Source organism: Chinchilla lanigera, unplaced genomic scaffold, assembly GCF_000276665.1.
Source record: "Chinchilla lanigera isolate Chin_1 unplaced genomic scaffold, ChiLan1.0 scaffold00017, whole genome shotgun sequence".
Lineage (NCBI taxonomy): Eukaryota > Metazoa > Chordata > Mammalia > Rodentia > Chinchillidae > Chinchilla > Chinchilla lanigera.
In genome coordinates, this window is record NW_004955418.1 from 29,038,414 (window position 1) to 29,060,094 (window position 21,681).

The window sequence follows — 21,681 nt, forward strand, 5'->3', positions numbered from 1 at the left end:
CGCCATGTAACCTGACACACGATCGGCGGGTTTGGGTCACCACAAGACACTGTGAAAGCCTCGCCAGAAGCCCCATAAATTCCGTGGTGGGAACACTGAGCTTTTCTAGAACAGAATCGACAGTTTGCAAAGAACAGTCAATGCGTGGGGCCTCTGTGGTCCTCACTGCAGAGCTCTCAGCGGCAAAGCCCAAATCCCAGAAAAGAATGCAAGCACACTTGACCACCACCCTGCCCTGGTGAGGCCGCCTGGCCTGGTGCCAAGAGACCCTGCCAGGGCCGCTGGCCATGGTCCCACAGCCTCTCTAGCCAGGGAGGCCCTGGCTTTGTCCTCCGGAGGAGCAGCGGGAGGCTGGAGGATGGGCCGCCACACCGACCTTCCCGGCAGTCACTCCAGGCCCCAGCAGCTTTTATGCAACCAGCATTCACTGGAACAGTTGCACAGAATCCTATTTCTGCAAACCTAATAATATTTTTAAACATGCTGGAGGAGGAGACTCCGTGAAAGAGGTCTGTGTAGAATCCTTCTGTAAAGAGAAAATTGTGCTGCTTTTCCAGAAATCATTCCTGAGTTATTTGCTTCAAAAATGCCTGCTTGCAGGGCTGGGGACACGGCCCAGGGACAGAGTGCTGGCCCAGTGTGTGAGAGACCCTAGATTGGACCCCCAGCACTATGAAGAGAAAGAAAGGAAAAAGAAAAGGAGGGAGGGAGGGAAAGAGGAGAGGAGAGAAAAGAAAAAGAGGGAGGGACAGAGGAAAGAAAGAGCAAAGGAAAACAAAAGAGAAGACAATCAAAAGATGCCGCTTCTTGCATGAACTAGACAGCACACGTGTGGCCCTTCTGTCTGCCAGGACAGTGCAGGGGACAGTGCTCTTCATGAGGTGTCTCAGCCCTCTCTGGTCACAGCAGGCATCGGGGACTCAGAGCTGGACCCAGCAACCTATAAAGACGCAGCCGCAGTGACGTACCTGAAACATCGGGTACGTCAGGAACGTCTCCAGCATCCTCCCCTCGCAGGCAGGGTTGGCTTCATACTGCTTTAAGAGCTTGTCAAAGTCTCTGTTTTGCTTGCAGTTGGCAAGCACCTGGAGGCTGTACTGGTGATTCCGCACAAATTCTTGGTAAATGTTCAGCATGGGCAGCAAGATATCAAACAGATCAGCTGGAGAAGAGACGTAAATGTGGTCGTTTCCCCTGGTGCTGGGTAAACTACGTGCATGCAAGGGAGAGCACAGGGTGGCCCAGCAGTGGGGGGACACATGGGTCCTGCTCCTCGAGCCTGGATGACAGCTCAGGTAAAGCAAGCCAGAAGCAGAACAGGACTGATCCCCAACTGACCCATGGCAGATGAGGGGAAGGAGCCACAAGGCAAACAACTCCCCAGGCAGGGCCAAGGGGCCCACGTGCTGGGACAGCTCCGGTGGGGAAGGAGCCTAGGGCAGCGGGGAAAGTCAGGCAGCTCAAGCTGAAGAGCCGCGTTATCACACTCCAGCTGCAGGCAGCATAACCCAAACACAGGTTCACAGGATGTACTCAACGCACTCACCTAAAATCAAAGTAGGCCAGTTCGCTATCCGCGCCTTGAGTCCTTGATGAAATATTTCATGGAGAAACATGATTGTCTCACTATTAAAAAAAAAAGTAGAAAAATAATGCAATTTGGCCACTGCAAAGTATCTGCTCTGTCAAAAAATTCCAATGAGTGGTAGAAGCCCTCTCTCTCTGTGATATGCCTCCAGCCCCACGGCCAACGTTACCATGGCCTATGCCGGGCTCTGTACAGCCATTTCTCTTTCACACCACCTCAAAAACCCAGAGGAAAGCCCAAGGTGAGCTTCAAACACTGAAAGACCAGAAGCACCAAACCACTGTGTGTGGCCCTCTTCCCACTTCCAAGCGAGTTTTCCACTGTTAGATGCAGCACTCTGACTGATATCAGAATATTAAAGTTAGGATCACTTTGCCTTTCTTAGTCAATTCTGCAAATTCAAAGAAACAGCCTCTCTTGCACCAAAATCATTCTAACAGAAAGAGGGAGGGGGGAAATCCATACCAAAAATGTTGACAGAACTGTATTATACCCTCTCCTAAGACACTCTCAACAGAGATGTAAAATAATCCTCTGAAAAGCATGAAGCCTGCACTGACACTGAAAGGAGAACTGTGTGAATTACATTTCTAAAGGGTCCAAGAAGGGCAGTTACAAAAGTCAGGCTCTCCTTTGCTTTCTTATCAGGATTGACCCATGGTAACAACCTTCAGTATCTTTTCTGAATTAACACACTGGCACAACTAAAAACAGAATTCTTCTGTTTGTGTAAATACCACATTTTCTTTATCCAGTCATCTATCAGTGGACAGAGGCTGATTCCAAGATTCAGCTATTATGAGTTGTGTGGCTATGCTATAAACATGGGTGTGCATGGATCACTGGGATGCAATGTTTAATTCTTACAGGAAGATATCTAGAAGGGGAATAGCTGGGTCAAATGGAATTTCTAGTTTTAGTTTTTGAGGCATCTCCACACTGACTTCCACAGTGGTTGTGCTAGCTTACATTCCCCCAGCGACGTAGAAGTGTTCCTTCCTCCCCATGGCCTTACCAGCTGTTAACAATTTGTTATTGTTATTATTTGATTTCTTGATAATAGCCATTCTTTCCAGGATAAAGGGGAATCTTGGTGTTGTGTTAATTTGTATTTCTCTAAAGGCAAGTGATGTTCAACATTTCTTCATATATTTATTGGCCATATAAAAGATAAACTTGAATCATTTGCAGAAACATAAATGCACTTGAGACCATAATGTTAAGTGAAATTAATCGGACACATAAGCTTCAGTATCACATGATTTTCTTATATGAGAAACCCAAATTATAAATAAAGAGCAAAATAAAAGATAGATAATAGGAAGTAGAGAGGGAGCTATTCCTCAAAGAAGAAGGGAAATGAGATAGAGGGATGAGAGAGGAAGGAGAATAGAAGGGATGACAAAAAGAATTAAAATGTGTTATGTGCTTGCACCAGCTCCCCATGAGGAATGTAAACATTACATGCTGCAAACACATACTAATAAAAATAAAAAGTAACATGCAGAAATTTTTTAAAAACAGAATTCCTCCTCTCAGTGAGATACCTTGGCTAGTTGTAAGTCAAATTCCATTAGCACAAACATCAAAGAGAAGTGATCACTATGTCCAAAGGGTCCATGCAATAAACTAGGCTTGAAGGCTGTGATTTTTTTTTCTTTTATAGAAAGTTTAAGTAAGTCATATTTGTTGTTCCAGGCTTTAAACCAAATCAAGTTTGTTGGGTTTCATAAATTATTGTCTTAGTCTGTGTTTCCTCCTCCTTCCAGACAGACTACATTTCCTAGACTCCCTTGCAGCTATATTCTGATGCAGGTTCAGTTCCACCAGTATAGTTGCTTGGCAGAATGCAGAAGGTAGAAGCAACTGTTGCAATGAAAGGCAAATTGCCAGGAATCCCCCTCAAAATCCTTCCCTCATGTTATGGTTGATACATTGTGTCAACTTGGGGAGTCTAGAGGTTTGGCTAAGTGACTCAGCAGGAAGCCAGGGTGCTTACTTTGCATACATCCTGACCTGTGGAAGAGGAGGGCATGGAGATTATGTGAGAGCTACAAGCCCCTTAGGTGGGGGTAGCCTGTTTACAATGTAAGGGAGGGAAAGAGGCTGCTTGCTGCCATTCCTCCCGTTTGCTCTGGCTGTTTGCTGTTCCACTGCCATTCCTCCCTTTGCTCTTATTGCTTTGCTATCTTCGGCCTCGGTGCCAGCCAAGTATGGACTGAAACCTCCACAAACTGTAAGCTAAATAAACCTTTCCTTCCTTCATTTTTGGCGTTGGGTATTTTGTCTCAGCAATGAGAGAAAAGTAACCAAGACACCTCACCTCAAACACACTTATCCCATCTTTCTCACCACTTTCCACCACACCACAGACATTTCATTTATTCATTATTCACTGTCAGTCTTCTGGCATCAAAATTTAATTCCCTGAAGCCTGAGACTTTCTGCTTTGTTCACTAATTAATCATCAGTAATAAGAACACTAGAAATACTTGCTAAGCAATTAAGTTCAGCAAGGATTCTCAGGCTCTGTCTTAGTTTTTCAGTCTTCTATAAATGCTGTGTGCAAACTGGATGCAAAGACCCCTCACGCTCCCATTCCCCCGTGACTGAGGTGGTCTCTTCCCCACCTGCTCACCCCACACAATCACAAGAGCAAAGTAAACTGAGGAAACAGAAAGCCATGCAAACTGGCACTAATAACCAAATGCAATGCAATGCCAGCTTTGTTACTGCCAACATCCTGGGCCAAGGAGATGGAGCGTGGCGCCTAACCTTTTGAGAATAAGGAAAAGCTCTTTTAAGAACTGCAAGTGGATTTCACCTGAGTCTGGGCTTGGGCAAAGTCACACCTGTTGAGGAAAATGCTACTGACATCGTCGTGGCTGATGGGCGGCTTCTTGGAGCTGGCGGCCATGCGCAGGGGGCGCAGGAAGCCATTGACCAGCACGTGGAGCTGGTGCACATACTCGGACTCGGCCTCCACCATGGCAAACACAATCTGGTTTCTCTTGCGCATGCTCTCGGCGTGGGGAGAGCAGATGTAGTCCTGCACGATGGTCTTCCACTTCCTCCTGCACAGCCAGCCTCGCATGAAGCTCTGGACCTGCGGAACAGAGAGAATTGCAGCGGCATGTGGGCCTGGCTTTCTTACGCCAGGCACGGTGGCGGAGGTAGGAGGATCTCAGCCTGGAAAATAGTGATTTAGAAAGACCCTGTTTCAAAATAGAAACTAGAGAAAGGGCTGGGCACATGGCTCAGTGCAAAGACCCTGGGCTCAGTCCTCAGGACTAAGAGAAAAACACATTGCACCTTCCTGGGTATACCAGTATCCACAAGTAGAGTAAGTAATGGCAGGCATTCTCCAAAAATCAAGCAAAAGCGATGATTTTAAAACTAGTGTTTTTTCTTAGGTTCACAACTTTCTTTCATAGTTTAAGCTCTCAGGCTTGTCCATATGAACTCTACAAAACAACACTCCACATTTATTAATAACATTTCAAGAAAGGAATACATAGCAGGATTTTCTTTTAGAAAATTGTTTTAAATGGTGGTTTAAAAGAAACTGAAAACATACCGCATTTTGTCTTATGTAGCACAGGTTGAACCCAGGGCCTCGTGCACGTGAGGCAAGTGTGCTGTGACTGAGGCACCTCCAGCTAGTGATTTTTAAGTACACAGCTCATGATTTTGCATGATTTTTAGGTACACAGGTCAGCCATGGTCGGTGTGTCTGGCTGCTTGGGTAGAGACCTCTGGACAGATTCACACGCACCGCATTGGATCTTCCCACCCAGCTATCGCTGGCCTTCATAGATGTGCCCCCTTAGCTGCTGCTAGTGCTGGCACCAAGATCTCCATGATGCGCTCTCCTCCTTCCCTTGGCCACTTGGCCAGATGTGGATTGCTGGGTCGCAGAGCAGTGCTGCTGTTCATTTTTTTAGGAGACTTTTTCCATACAGGTTGTTCCCAGCCCCCTGGCACCAACATCCCAATTCCGCACGGCTCCCCCACAACATGTCACTTTCTGTTGTTTTTGTGACATCAGCTTTCCTGACTGGTGTGGAACTACAGGTGGGTGTTATTTGCATCCCTGTCATGATCCGTGGCACCAAAAATCTCTTCATTTGCTCGTTGGCCAGTTGTGTATCATCTTGGGACAATGGTGAATTTAAATCCTTTCCCTGTTTTAAATCAGGTCTCTGATTCCTTCTTATTGTTGAGTTTTGGTTTTTAATTTCAAAAAAATAGGACTTAGAAATCAGCTCACCCAGCCCCTCTGTTCTGTAAATAAGCACACTAAATTTGAAGGTAAGTCACGCAGCTGTAAGCAGACCACCACTTCTTTGCCAGCCTTTTCTTAACTGTAAAGACACCCAGCCACAAGGTTGGAAGGAACACCCTCTGCTTTCTTAGACAAGAGGTGATAAAGCATATTTCCCTGGATCCCAGTTCAGTAGAGGGACAAACTATTCTTAAAGATAAGTTTATTATTCAGTCAGCCCCAGAGAGTAGAAAAAAGCTACAAAAAATGGCTTTTGCCCCAGATAGCTCACTTGAGATGTTAGTAAGAATAGCCTCCTCAGTATTTTATAGCCATGACGAGGAGGAGGCCAAGGAGAGAAAACAAAGAGACCGAGAAAAAACAGCTGCCTTTGTTGCAGCACTAAGAGAAACAGACCCTAAGTCTCATTCTCAGGGCCCCAAGAAGGACTTGTTGACTACATTTATCTGCTACCACTGTTAAAAGCCAGGCCACCTCAGGAAGGACTGCCCTAAGAAGCCCCCTGGGCCATGTTCTGACTGTAAAGGTGACCACTAGAGGTCGGACTGCCCTCTGAAGTGAAGGCCCCAGAGCTCAGACCCCTCCTACCAGCTGGTCCAACAGGAATGAAGGGGCCCAGGGCATACTCTGCCTTCTCCCTCTGGCCAGACCGTTATCTCCAAGGAGGAGCCCCGGGTAATCATGACTATAGAGGAAAAAGTAAACAGCCTATTGCTGGACACTGGTGCTAGTCTCTCGGTCCTTCTTTTCAATCCTGGCCTTCCTTCCAGCCGTCTCCAGCCGTCACACCTCAGTGAAAGGAGTCACTGATGAGGAGGTAATCCACTATTTTTCACAACCCTTAGGCTGTAACTACTTGTTAGATCTTTCTTGCATATTTTTGTTTTCCTGAGAAACCACTTTGAAGATACCAACACGTATTACAGAAACCATTGATAATTTCCTACCAATCTGTCCATAACTCTGTAATGTTTGTATTGTTCCTATGCTATTTCATAAATGGATGTATGTTTATTACTATGTGTTTTCAACAACCATTGAGAATAGTCAGTGATGGGGCTGGGGATTTAGCTCAGCGGCAAAAGCGCCTGCCTGGCAAGCACAAGGTCATGAGTTCGGTTCCCGGTACCGGAGAAAAACCAAAAATAAAAATAAAAATAAAAATAAATAAAAATAAGAATAGTCAGTGATTATTTAATTGATCACTCATGTATAGCTCTATTTGCTTTCTCTAGAAACCACTTTGAAGAAACCAAAGTATAGTACAACAACCATTGATAATTTCCTGCCATTTTTGTCTGTAAGTCACTATTATTTGTCTATTTGTTTTCCTAAGAAACTATCTTGAAGATACCAATAGGTAAAATAACAACCATTGATAATGTCCTACCACTTTGTAATTCGATAAATCCCCCTATTACTATGTTGTACTTCTTTTACTCTTTAAAATAAAAAAATTTAAAAAATAAAGACACCCAGCCACATGGGCAAGAGGCACATGAACTACTTGCAATAGTGATTATTTTGTGAAAAAGCACATGAAATATAATTTAATATAAAATATATTTTATAGAAACATCATGGCCTCTAAGACTGACCTGAATTATGCTATTAAAAAGCAATAGGCAAATCTGAGAAACAGCACTGTGTGACATAGCCAATCAACAAACACTGACTGTATATGTTTCAAATGCAGATACTTTCTGGGGGCCGAGCAGACGGGTTTATATCATCATCCTTAACCTATAGTTTCTACCACTGACCAGCAGGGTGACCGAGGACTCTGATCCCATTTCCTCATCTATAAAAGAATTGACCGAGAAACATGAAGTCTTCTCTAAATATAAAAATTATATGATGATTAGCTAAGATTTGTCATATTAGATGTGGCAGATTCGGCAACAAACCACGCTGCAAATTCACTAATAATTTAAAGCATTAATTCACTACCAAACTTTTTTTTAGGAGTGCTGTTACCCAACACTTCCTTACGCTCTTTAAATTTTCTTCCACACCCTTTTCCTACATGGTCTAAATGATCATGTATTTGAACACCTGCCTGTCTTTGCAATGTCTAACATGTTCTCATTTGCCTTCAGATGCTGACACACTATCAATTTTCACACAGGCGTTGAAGTTGCACAATAAATGTTAACCATGTTTTAAGAGATTCTATGGGTAAACTGCTGGGTGTGGTGGCGCATGCCTGAAATCCTATGCTGGGGGTGCTGAGGCAGGAGAGTGGAAGTTCAAGGGCAGCCTGAGCAGTTTAGCAAGACCCTGTCTCAAAATAAAAGATAAAAAGGATTGGGGAGGTAGCTCAGTAAAAAGCCCTGGGTTCACACCTTAGTACTACAAAAAAAATTATACAGGAAAACTATATATGCATATTACTTGGGGAAATCTAATGGAAAATTCCTGTGAGTACAACCAACTTCAAGCTGTACTCTCTTGTAATGAAAAAAAAATTTACATTTTTCCAAGATCAGAAAAAAGAAGCAATTAATTTGTAAATGCATCCCTTTCCACAGACATTACTTTGATTTGGGACATTAAAAATGATAACGTTAATTTCAAACCTATTTAACAAGTTCAGAAGCACATTTAAAAATTACTTCTATTAAGAATTAAAATGGTAGAAAAACATTTAAAATATGTGTTTTATCTTTATTCTTCCATTGAATACAAGTGTTTTCAAAGATCAACTTAATTAAATTTTGAGTTAAATAAAATCTTCCTGCGCACTTGGGCAGGTGTTTTCTGTGAACAATAGCAGCTACTTCACTTACTTACTAATGGACCAACTTCCATGACAAAGCTGAGAATTGGATTTTATTAATATCTTTGTTTACATGCAACTATACACTGCTAAAAGAAAATAGCACTAATCTTGTAACAATAATAGAAATCAGATTCAAATTAAAATTCTAACAAAAGAATGGTGTTATTTTGCCTTTTTATTTCTTGAAAACTGAAAATATTCAACTGAGCCCAAAGAATTATTTCTATTCCAAATGCTAAGCAATATTTGGTTAAAGTTTTGTTACAGTGAAAATGAAATAATGCTTTAATATAGAAAAACAGGAACAAGAAGACATTAAGATGTGAAGTTATATATCCGGGAATATTCCTTTAAATAGGATGTTTTCTACATAATTTTACACAAAGCTGAGTGCCTTACATGAGACAATTGAGATCATGAAACGAAGTCTAAATCACAAATCTCCAAATGCAGTCGACTAGAGTGTCCATGTCGGTCTCTTGGAAAAGCCGGGTAATTACAAGAAATAACATCAAGAATCAACAAATGGAATCAGATCAAATTAAAAAGCTTCTGCACAGCAAAGGAAACAACCAGCAGAGTGAAGACACAACCCACAGAATGGGAAAAAAAATTGCCAGCTACTCCTCAGACAGGAGACTAATATCTAAAATATATAAATAATTCAAAAAATTAGACTCCCAAAATAAAAAAACCCAGCTCAGAAATGGGCTACTGAAATGAACAGATACTTCTCAGAAGAAGTAAAAATGGCCAGTAAATGCATGAAAAAATTTTAACATCGCTGGCCATTACAGAAATGGCAAATTAAAACAACACTGCCATCCCATCTCACTCCAGAAAGAATGGCTACCATCAAGAAATCAAACAGCAACAAATGCTGGCATGATCATGGAGGGAAAAGAATTTTTCTACACTGCTGATGGGAATATAAACTAATATGACCACTATGGAAATCAATATAGAGATTCCTCAAAAAACTAAAACTAGAAGTTCCATTCCACCCAGCTATTCCCATTCTAGGTATCCTCCACAAAGAGTTAAAGACATCAGTGATGTCTGAAATCCTACTCTAGAGGTGCGAAGGAAGGAGGGTAGAAAGTTCAAGGGCAGCCTGGGAAATTTAGCAAGACCCTGCCTCAAAATAAAAGATAAAAAGGGTTGGATGCCCATGTTTATAGTGGCACAATTCATATAGCTACCATGTACACCCATGTTTACAACAGCACAATTCATAATAGCTAAACCCTGGAAGCAGCCTATATGTTCCATCAACAGATGAATGGATAAAGAAAATGTGGTATTTACACACAATGGAGTACTACTCTGCCATAAAAAAGGATAAACTTGAGTCATGTGTAGGAAAGTGGATGCACCTGGAGCCCGTAATGTTAAGGGAAATAGATCAGGTGCACAAGCTTAAATAGTGCATGGTTTCTCTTATATGAGAAACCCAAACTATCAATAAAAAGCAAAACAAAAGGAGGATAATAGGAAGTTTGGAGCTAGGTCCTTCACAAGAGGGAAGGGGACCGAGAGATGGAGAGGGGAGGAGAAGGAGAGGGAAAAAGAATTGAGCTGTATCGTGTCCATTCACCGACTCCCCGTGAGAACGGGGATCACTGTATACTGCAAACAGTGCTAACGAAAGCCAAAACTGAAAAACAACACACACAGAAGAAAATGATTACGAGCGTCAGAGAGAAAGATCTGCCGTTTGTGTGGTTGTTAAATGAGACACAACAACAATAAACTGAACGGAGCAGATGTACTGATTTACTCGATTTCCTCACATGTCCAAAAAAGAGATCTTCCCTAGGCAGCACTAAAGACTATGCTAAGAAAATTGCTTTCCAGATGTGATTTTTTTCAATTCCCCCAAACAGGAGCAGCACAGCTGGGAGGCGGACAGCGCCCGCCAACCCGCCTGGGAGGCTCGGTCTGGGCCGCGAGGGTTTTGCTCCTCCTTCCCGGAGGAGAGGGGGAGCGGATGTCAGCCGGCAGCAAGCTCAGCTGAGATTCTCCAGAGCAGCCCAGGCCGATCACATGGAGGAGGGGTGTGGGCGCCTCAGCACTGCAAACCTGAGGCTGTTCCCAGGCTGGACACCGCTGAGAGACGTCATCTCAGAGCGAACAGCGGGTTGGCCATGGCCGCAGACCCAGGGCACTCCAGTGTCCTGCCTTGCGTCTGTCTATCTGTCTTTCTTTCTTTCTTTCCTTCCTCCCTCCCTCCCTCACTTCCTCCCTCCCTTCCTTCCTTCTTTCCCTCCTTCCTTTCTCTCACCTGGAATGAACTCAGGTCTTCATGCTGAGCTATATCCTCAGCCCTTTTGATTTATTTACTTTTAATTTTGAGACACGATCTTGCTAGGTTGTCCAGGCTGGCCTCAAACTTGTGATCTTCCTGCCTCGGCCTCCAGCATGCTGGGATTTTTAATCCCACCCATCCTACCTTTTTAATTTTCTTGATGTCTGGGTCCTCGTCCTCTTGGTTGCTCTGGTAAGGGCGCATCCGTTCCTTGGTTTTGTTCAGAGCGATAATCTGTAACGCACAATGGGTCTGTTTCAGCAGCCGGGGGGGGGGGGGGGGGGTGGGCACAGCGACAGCTTGCAGGAAGCTCTGCCTGCGAGTGCTCTGGGGGACCTGCCTCCACGCGCCCTCTCCTCCTGGGTGCTGAGGTAGGGAGCACACACTTGACCCCAAGTTCCCAACCAAAGTGCTGACTAGAGGAGACTGCGCCAAGTGTGACAGGGGCTGGTTAGGGGGAACACGCGCTCCGAGCCTGGCCGGACTGAATCCTGTTCAGTGATGCGCAGGCACCCTCTCCTGCGGCCTCCAAGTGCAGGACACCGCTCACAGCTCTCGTGTCTGCAACCCACGGTGCCTTCCAGGGTGTGCAGCGCGGGGCTCCCGGCCCCCGTGGGGTCTGTGCAGGGAACGTCACCCTGCTGGGACTGGGCCACCCATCAAGGACCCTCAGAAAGGGAAGGAAGGACTGAGACAGCCGCAGTCTCCCTGCCTACCTCCCGCTCAGCTCTGTGACCCCTGACGATGACCTTTCCTGGACAGCAAGAACCCAGACAAATCCACGAAGAAGCCACACTTAAACGCCAGGAGAAATTCCACAGTGCTTGTTATACTGCATATATCTTCGAACTAATTGTTCAGATTACCAGATATAAGCATGCAAAATTGGTCAAAAAAAATTTAAGCATTAACTGTTCCTTTCAATAAACCAATTGTTTTTTTGTTATTGTTTTTTTTTTTCTCTTTAAAATAAAAAGAAAGCCAGGCAAGCAGAATCGCCCCGAGCCATCCCTGTGTCTCGCCCCCAAATACTCTGTCGGCCTCTGGCAGGGAAGCGGGGAAACAAACGGGGTAGGAGACAAGCCTGGCTCTGCAGGCAGCCTGCTCCCGCCCTGGCCTGTTTGTACCGCAGCCTGCATTCCATCCAGAACAACGCAGTGGAGACGGAGCGTGCACATGTGCCCCAGGAGGTAAATACCAACCCCCATCTCTGCCACATGAGCATCCACCTTCACCTGCTGCGGTACAGAGCACGCGGTAATTTCGTCTGAAATTACAGTGCCGGATATAGACTGACAAAGTGCAGGCGTGGTGCGCTTGTCGCTGCCGCCGCCACTGCACGGGTCTCGGGGCTGAGCGGGAGGCAGGCAGCACAGTTGCCTGCACAGGTGGGGTCCGAGGAGCAAGCCCATCCCAGCGGACACGGCTAGGGCAGTGCCGCGTGCGCTGGACAGGACATCCCGGCGACCAGAGGTGACAGGTGCACACTTGCAGGAAGTGTGAGAGACAGAGGAGAATGACGTCTGAGGACAGAGAGCGTGACAAGACAGTGGCCAGGCCTGAGCAGCCCACCCTGGCCCTGTGACGAGGACACAGTGGGCACAGGGCTCCTCCCGGCCTGCTCCCTGCCGCGGGCCTAGGGAGACACCGCGGCATCTCTGAGGAGCCCTTCACCCAGCGGCCTTTCTGCTCTTCAGTGACTGCGCATTTCTGTGAGCACCGGCAGCTCCACACAGAAGGGGACCCAGCCTTCTCCTCAGACCAAGGCCTGCGCACAGGGCTCTGGGCTCCGTATCACGCCGCAGGCCCTGCAACCTCCCTCTCCGCCCCTGGGGTGGGAAACCACGTCCCAGCACCCCCGTGTGATCTGTCCAACTCTGGGGGGAAGGCTGGGCTCCTCAGACCAGCAATCACTTCCTGTCCTTCCTGCGTTGCCCATTTTTATACAATGGACTCTGAGAGAGTCACGGTCACTAATCCCGAGTCAGCCTGAGACAGGCTGGATTTCTGCTCTGAGTCTGAGGAAGGACAGTGAGCGTGCTCAGTGGAAAGCTGGCTTCTCATCATGCTGTGTTCCTGGAGCGCCTTCGCCTTCGCCTTTGCCTGATGCAGACTGCCATCCTGGTTGAGGCCAGAAGCCCAGCCACGCGTGTTGGTGGCCCAGGAATTCAGCCTGGGATTAAAGTTTGGCCCTGAACATGACATAGATAATCGAGAGGAGAAGACAGAAGACCAGACCAAGGGGACGAGATCTTCAGCCTGGACATACCTCTGACTTGAGCCTCTCGATCTCCGTGTCCTGGTCTTCAAGTTGATGTCGGAGTTGGTTAGCCGCGATTTTCTCGGTCTCTACGATCTGAACGAGGTGAATGTACTTCTGCATCAGCACTTCCCTCTCAATCAAGATGTCTGCATAGCTGGAGAGAAAATGGCAGTTAGTCCTGAGACACCACGCAGTGCAGTCCCAGCGGAACGGCACACGCTGGCCAGCTCTGCCCCCAGTAACGTTCCCCGCCCGCTTGCACGGACGTCCTCCAGTGACAGTGGAATCGACCTTCTAGGGGCCTTTACTAAGAATTCCCTCAGCTGTGCCTCTGCCCACGAGGGTACAGGTAAATGAGGAAAGCACAAGGGGAAATACTTGAAAACAAAGCCGTATGTCTCTCTAACAAAACACCACAGACTTTCGAATGGACAACATGTGGCCTCCAGCACGGCCTCCAAAGTATTTCACGTGTAAGGGGTTAGCTGGTCAAACATCTGCCGCCATGCAGAAGGAGCCCAGCAGCCACGAGAGCAGGCCTGGCTCAGAGGAGCTGCTCGGACAGGGACTCTTTCCAAAACCAGCAAGCACAACAACACTCCAGAAGCAAGTTTGGATTCCTCAGGCCCTACTCCAGGAAGCTAACTTGTGCCTATGGTTCTGGCTAAGTGTGGTAACGACAAAACTTGCTCCTAGTTTTTTATTGATAATATGACTCTGGGTCACCGATTGCTTCCAGATCTTCTGGTAATTTCTGGAGTGATAAAATGCATCTTCCTCTAGTCATAGTCTTTCCCAAATGGTGTGGTGATGGTAATAATTAATAACAGCTGTTATGCATTGAGTGCCTAAGACGTACCAAACATTATCTTGCCCCATCCTCTCAGCGGCCTAGGAAACAGGACACACACAGAAAGAATCTGGTCTTTGAAGATTCTTTATTGGACCCAGGTCATAGCACTAGCAGGTGGCAGAGCTAGGATCAAACTGAGGTCTACGTCTGGCCCAAAACTCACACCCTCAACCGCAGCTAGACCAGTGATGGTGAACCTTTTAGAGCTTTCAGTGACACACACAGTCTGTTTCTGCACATGGGCCATAGGTTGGCCACTGAGCTACACTGTCTCTCAGACAAGAAACTGCCCTGGCTCTTTGGAGTTACCTGTCCAGTGTTCTCTGGGACCCTGAGTTGTGGCGCCATGTTATACACAGACCCCAGCCTCGCAACCCCATCTCACCAGCTAGAGGGACACACACGGAGCACACGGCAGCTGCTCCCCAGCAGCCAGGTGAGCTCAGCTCAGCAGCAAGGTGAGTCTAGCCGACGCCAACTGCACGCATCTTGAGGGGACAGACCCGCCTGACCCCAGCAGGTACCCTAAAGCCTTGAGCATCACAGCTAAAGCCTTGAGCATCACAGGAAGCACCTTCACAAGGGGCTGGATCCTGGGGCTCACAGCTGTGAGGAGGCGGGGCCGGGCTGGAAGAGGCAGTCACAGGGGCGTGGCCTGCCAGGGTGCATCTCCCTTCCCGGCTCCTCCCTTCCCTCGCCGCTTCCTGTCTGCCGTGTGCTGAGCAGCTCTCCTCCGCCAGGCCCCGCTGCCATGCCCCCCTGCCCTGGAGCCAGCTGACTCCGGACTGAAACATGAGCCACAGTAAATCTCTCTTCCTTCAAGTTGTGGATATCAGAGCTTGTGTGTTGTTGCTGACAAAGTGTCTAAGACATTCATCTTCACACCCCCAAAAAAAAAGCAAGGGGCACCCAGGTCACAGGGCAAGACTTGCCCTCTCTAGAGAAGGAGGCCACCCTCCTAAGAAGGCTGCTGAGACAGAGGCTGGCCTGGGAGAGGGAGGAGAGCCTGGGTTCAGTCCAGACATTCTCTGCAGATGCGAGGGAGAACCAAAGAAGGAAAGGTATTAGGAGTACCCAGGAGTGCAGTACATTCCCATGGTGAAACAAGTGACCTCAAACCCACGGAACGGCACAACACACGTCCTGATGACGGATGGCAAGGCGGAGGATAGGGCTCCCAGCGTTAGCTCACAGGGCCACCCTGGCTTCTGCCTCAGCAGCCTTTGCTGTCTGTCTCGCTGGACTGCTCTGAGGGAAGCCAGGGGCCAGGTGACACATACGGGGCACAGGGCAGGCTCTCCCCAGCAGCCAGGTGAGGTCAGCCCGGCAAGCGGCAGCGAGGAGGTGCGTCCAGACGACGCCAACTGCACGCAGGATCTTGCAGGGCAGATCCTCCTGACCCCAGCATTCAGATGAGCCCACAGACCTGGCCACCACTGCAGCCACAGTTTGTGGAAACTCCAGAGCCCCAGTTCAACCTCATCTGGATCCCAACGCACAGGACCTGGGGCGCAGGGCGGAGGATGAGTTGTGGGTGACACTGAGCACTGTGGCAATAACTGCTCAGCCATGGCAGAAAACAAACCCGGCCCAGCAAACAGACAGCAGCCTGGCAGGAGGTGAGGGTGAGGCCGGAAGCAGGCTTTCATCTTCAGATGCGGGAGGACACTGAGGCAAAGGAGGTTGCCGTGGACAAGACAGAGTCAGATAGTAAGAAGAGGGCTCAGAAACAAACACTCCTCACGAACATTTTATAGGTCAGTGGATGCAGAATCAATGAACCAAAACCAAGCTGGCAGTCAGAGAGAGGCAGAGAGAGAAAATGGGAATATAATAGGTGTCTCCAGGAGCAGAGAATTAAGCAAATGTTCAGTTACGTGTGAATATTCCTCCTCTGCAGGACCAAACACATCTATAATACTCTGACACACAATATTTGTTGTACACACTATGTAAATGCACCTTGCTGTTTACCAAATGGTATATGTTTAGGTATTAACATTTATTAGTTGTACATATTAACAGGGTATAGCTAGGTATTTCAACCCACGCGTAAGCCTGCACTAATAATATCAAGGTAACTACCATTTCTGTTTCCTTACTGTTCCTTTATGTTTGGCATCTTTATCTTCTCTGCTCTAGATTTTCATAAAATATGCAGTTGGTCAAGATGAACTGCAGTCACCCCAATGCGTGTGGAACACTAGAACTTACTCCTATCTGTGTTTTGAAAACTGTTACCCAATCTCCTTACTGGTTTTTAATTTTGAGGATTGATTATAGCAAACTATAAAGGTTTAATTGAATTTGGAGAGTATAATAGTTTACAAAATACAAATAAACCATAAAACCTCAGGCTTAGAAAGAAAAAATAATGAAAACACATTTAAAATCTTAATTTCCTTATCTTTCCTAGTAGAGAGTCAATACATGCAGCCCAGAGTTGAAAAATTGACCAAGATATGATCAGATTATTTTCTAACTTAAAATCAGTTAACTGAAGAGCTAAAAAGATATAAACAATAAAAACAGATGGCATAAGATGGGACATAAGAGATATCATAAAGGTGTTAAATTTTTCATTTTGATAAACAGAAGCTAATAATACTGACTACAAGTAGTAAGTCAAGAAAGAGACGAAAGGGCTTCATATGGCCAATAAACATTGGAAGAAAAGTCCTGCTTAATCAGAGAAGTGTAAATTATTTATCAAAATTGATTACAATTTTAGAAAATAATAACAGAAGGGTTAGCAAAGGGATGACCAGTTGTGTTACCGGACTGAGCCACTATGAGACGATGTCACAGTTGAAAAGGTCGGCCGAGGCAGGAAGCTCGAAAGAGTGAGACATCCCGGACAACTTAGCAACACCTTGTCTCACAACAAGAAATGAAAAGTGAGCTGGGGAGTAGTTCAACACAAATACCTTGGGTTCAATCCCCAGCACACACACACACACACACACACAGCATTTCACACTTATAACTGGAGAAAAATGATCTCAGATTTTCACAAAGACAACGAGTAAGATGTTCATTTGTGAAAACAAAGGCAATTGGGACAATCTAAATATACACATCTATAACATGGAAGTGGTTACACAAGTAATGATGTACCTGGAATGACAATAAGGCGTTTAAAATTGTATTTTTATAAAAACACTTGTAAGCCGGGTGTGGTGGCGCACGCCTGTAATCCCAGCACCCGGGAGGCTGAGGCAGGAGGATCGTTGCAAGTTCAAGACCAGCCTGGGCTACAGAGTGAGCTCAAGGCCAGCCTAAACTGCATAGTGAGACCCTGTCTCAAAAAGAAAAAGAAAAAAAAAAGTTGTAAAAATGATTCTACCTAAAACCTATTAATAAGTGAACAGGAATAAAACCAAGAAATCAAGGGAAGCGTTCTGTGTGGCACACGTATGTGTTCATCTGTGCGGCATGGGAGATCATGCAGACACACATGTGAGGGGTGTAGACAGAAAATGAGAAGACAGGCACCCCAAGTTAAACAACAGATCGACACCCCCAAATATTCACAGGGCTGCTTTCTATGGCTGGAGCAATTATGGATGATTTTTAATCACTTCTCAAATTACTTCCTCTGTGCTTTTCTTCATTCTCCAACAGCTCTGTAAGATTAAGGGGAAAGGGAACAGAATACCGGAACTCCCAGCGGAGGTTACTGACCCCACAGCTGGGACAGAAGTGGTAACTGAAGCATCCTAACACCCGGAGTAAGCTGGTTTCCTTCTTCACATGTTCCTGTGAATCCAAATTGATTCCTTGACGCAAAAATACGTGTTGAGTGTGCATGTGCATTTAGAAGCCTCTGAGGCTGCGGGAGGCGTCCAGGGAAGCCACCAAGTCTTCTCAGGCAGAGGCAAAGGCAGCTTTTCACGGCAGGACTCTGGGCCAGGTGGAAAAAGCCACTTAACGCCACTTATTTTGTGTGGCTTCTTCAGGCAAGGATTTTCAAGTCACGCAAGTCACTGATTTCACTGGGGATCTCTCCTCGCTCTACTCTCACTCAGGAGCCTCAGGCTTTACCTGGTTGTCCTTCCCTGGCTGCTGGCTGCCTCCATGTACCCCACGGAGAGATGAACGCCCACCACAGATGGCACCAACCCACTCCCTCCACATGCTTCAGAACACTGGGCGTGGTGATGCACACCTATAATCCCAATGCTCAGGAGGCTGAAGCAGGAGGATCACCATGGGTTTGAGGACAGCCTGGGCTACATAGTGGGGATGGGGGAGACAAAATGAGTATTTCTAGTCCACTGTATTTCTAATGCACATTTTATGCAGTTAAATTTCCCATTTACTAGAAACTATTCAAGTCTAAGAATTTGTGCCTAATATATTCATTACTTCCATTCAGTTTTTGTTTATTTTGCTTTTTAGTTGAACCTATACACACACACACACACACACACACACACATACACACACGAAGGTGGTTTTTCACTGCCAAGGGAAATAATAAAGGCAATAATAAAGGCAAGCCGAATAAATCAACATAATGAAAGGAAAACTCTAATCTTTCTGCTGAGCACCAACAGATGGCAAGATTAGAACATCATGGGATAAATATTGGTGCGCAATATTCATAATCAAAACCAAAGCACCATCAGCACTCCACACAAGAAAAAAGAGAGAAGAAGCCTGCCCGGAAAGTACACTCCTGCCTCATTTCACGGATGGGCAAAAGTCAGATTCACTTGGCAGGAAGCTGGTTAGTGAGCCAGAATTTCATACAGACTTGTGACGCAAACTATGGCAAAACCCAAAGATCACTAAAGAAAAATTCTAACTCACTCCAGGGCTTGCTCAGCATTAGTGAGAAGCAGTTCCACATCAGCCCTCCTCGGGTTGAGAGAACTGCGGTGTCCTGATAGCAGACAGTTCCTGTCCTGCCACGGTCTGAGTGTGCTGTGTCCCCAGAGGCCCAAGTTTAAAGGTTTGGTACCCAGAGTGGCACCACTGGGAGATGACAGAGTCCACAAGAGGTTGAGCTTCATGGGATCCCCTTGGAGAGTTGTGGGGCTCTGGTCCACCCCCCCACACACACATCTGTTAGTCATGAGGGGTGCAGCTTGTTCCCCCAAATGGTGTGTAACATGGCCAACTGCTCATGGACTACACCCCCTGAACCGTGAGCCACAGTCACCCTTTCTTCTATGTAAGTGAGCTGTCTGCGGTGTCTGCCACAGTGACAAAGAGCTAACGCCTAGCTCCTGAGCACTCTGGTGTTGCCACACTGTCCTTCCCAGCTTCTGCCCCCACGTTCTCTGCTGGAGCAGCTCCACTGCCCTGCCGAATCTTCATTTGTTAGGTTCTGTGTTCCCGTGAGGTTCTGACCCCTCACCACCCACCTCCCTCGCCTGTGGGGTCCTCTCACAGCCCCTGGGGAGCCCAGGTGTCTTGAAGACAGACCAAGGACCACAGAGAGGACAGACAGGAGACCAAGCCCAGCTTCGATGAAATATAAAAAATGGTCAAAATATTGTTATAGGGAAATATAACAGAAAGTCAATAATGGCAAAAGTACTACTTTGGGACAAAGAAATTTGAGGGAATGCTTCTGAAAGTGAGTATATTTCATGGTTTCATGTCTGCTAAAAGAACTGGGCACAAACACACACAGTAGGAGGAAGTGCTGGTGAAGGTATGGAGGGCTGAGGCCCTGCATGCCGTGGACAGCACGCAGGATGGCGTCCTGGCCGTGCCAGCATGTCCGGGACCCCACAGGACACAACGTTCCCCACATAAGTACATGCCCAAGACCGCCAACCGCGCATCTCCACAACAAACACTGTGGAATGAATGTCCACAGCACCACTGCTCACCAGAGCAAAATTCAGGGGTAATCTCAATGGCCACAGCTACAGCAGCATGGATAAGCAAGATGCAGCCTGTCCACACCTCCGAAAATAGTTCCAGCACAGAAAAAAAAGGACGTGCTCTGCTGTGAGACACCTCAAGTGAGCCCCAAGAACAGTCGGCTGGGTGAAAGCAGCCAGGGCTGGTGTGTTGGACCCCGGTGGAGGCAACGTCGAGAACGGGCAACTGTACAGGCACAGAAAGGCGCGGCTGCGTGGGAGCAGGCAGTGACTGCGAGTGCACACAGGGTTTGTTCTGGTGTTGAAAGTGTTGTGGAATTAGTGGTGATGGCTGTGCAACCTTGTGATGGATGAGAGAAACACTGAACTGTACACTAAAATGATGAATTTTGTGTTGTATGAAGTATAAAGATATTTTTTTTAAATGCAGTGGAACAATTTTCCCACAAAAGCAATCTATTTTGATTTCATTATAATTCAAAAACTCTTCGTCAAAAAATTCCATCAAGCTGGGTTTAGTGGCGCAAGCCTGTAATCCCAGTTACCAGGAGGCTGAGGCAGGAGGATTGCTGTGAGTTCAAGGCCAACCTGGGCTACACAGTGGTTTCAAAGCCAGCCTGGATTACATAAGTGATCCCATTTCAAAAAGCCAAAAAAAACAAAATTAAAAAACAAAAAATGGTGGGGGTGATTTACCATGAACATAAAAAATATGACTATATATTCATCCCCCAAACATCTTCATAAAAAAGACAGTAGATAGAAAAATGCCAGTTGAAGAAATAGGGACAGGCCATGTAATGACAACTCACATAAGAAACACGAATGACGGTGAAAACACAGCCCTCCACCCCCGCCCCGCCACAACAACTCAGGAAATGCTCATTACGCCGAGACACTGCGTTCTATCCATCAGCGTAATAAAAATGTCTTAAAATGACCCCAGCTTCTCCTGCCCCGGTGAGGGTGCTGAAATTAGCACACATGCTTATGGGAAGCAGCAGGCCCTGTGCCAGGAGCAGCACCGATTCCTGAGGAGAAAGGCAGGCTGGTGCAGAGGAGCAGATGCAAAAGGATCAACACGACCATCTCTCATGGCTCTGAGAGGAGCAGCAGGCTGCGCCCGGCTCAGGGATGGGAACCCGGTCCTCCCTGGAGACAGCGGAGGGCCCGGGGGGAGGACACAGATACTGGACAGCCCTTGTGCAAGGCAGATGGGTCACCGCACCGCACGAGACAGCGCAGACACTAAGATCTGCGTGTGGCTGCTCTACCCGAGCCCAGACCCAGAGGCACAGGGCACAGGGGCATGGGCAGTCCCGGAGGCCAGCTCAGAGGCGCGCACTTGGACTGGCTCCATGTGCCCACTGCTCAGGGAGGAGCCCAGTGCTTCACGGAGAAGTAACAATTTCCAGTTGAAAGACGAGCGTTTTCTTAAAGTGACACGCAAGATCATTCTACATCCCTTCCTCCCTGGCCTGTAGTGTGAAATGCTCATATTGTTCCAAATGTTTGCCACAGAGGAACCTGAGGGAGTGAGGTGAGAGAGACGGAGTGGCAGAGGTCCCTGGATGGAGCAGCGCTCCTCTCACAGGGCTGCTGTCGGGTACGCAGCGGGGACAGTGACCAGCAGGGGACCAAGGGTGGGAGCAGGTCGAGGGGCTGAAGGACGCCGTCATGCTGTCCTGAGTGGCTGAGTGACACGGCGCATGGGAAGAAGGGGAGAGATGCCACTCTGGGAGGAGCGTGGGCTTCCTTGGGG

General features: G+C 47.0%; 1 protein-coding gene across 1 annotated transcript in view; it reads right to left on the reverse strand.

The window, feature by feature from the left end:
* The window catches only part of Rasgrf2 (Ras protein-specific guanine nucleotide-releasing factor 2), a 195,830-nt gene that overhangs the window by 107,748 nt on the left and 66,401 nt on the right, over positions 1–21,681 (reverse strand). The window contains exons 4-8 of the mRNA XM_013512878.1: positions 13,233–13,380; positions 11,108–11,197; positions 4,441–4,694; positions 1,547–1,626; positions 969–1,162 (exon numbers count right to left, since the gene is read on the reverse strand). Coding sequence (XP_013368332.1) covers positions 969–1,162; positions 1,547–1,626; positions 4,441–4,694; positions 11,108–11,197; positions 13,233–13,380 — 766 coding nt within the window. The remainder of the gene's footprint in view (positions 1–968; positions 1,163–1,546; positions 1,627–4,440; positions 4,695–11,107; positions 11,198–13,232; positions 13,381–21,681) is intronic.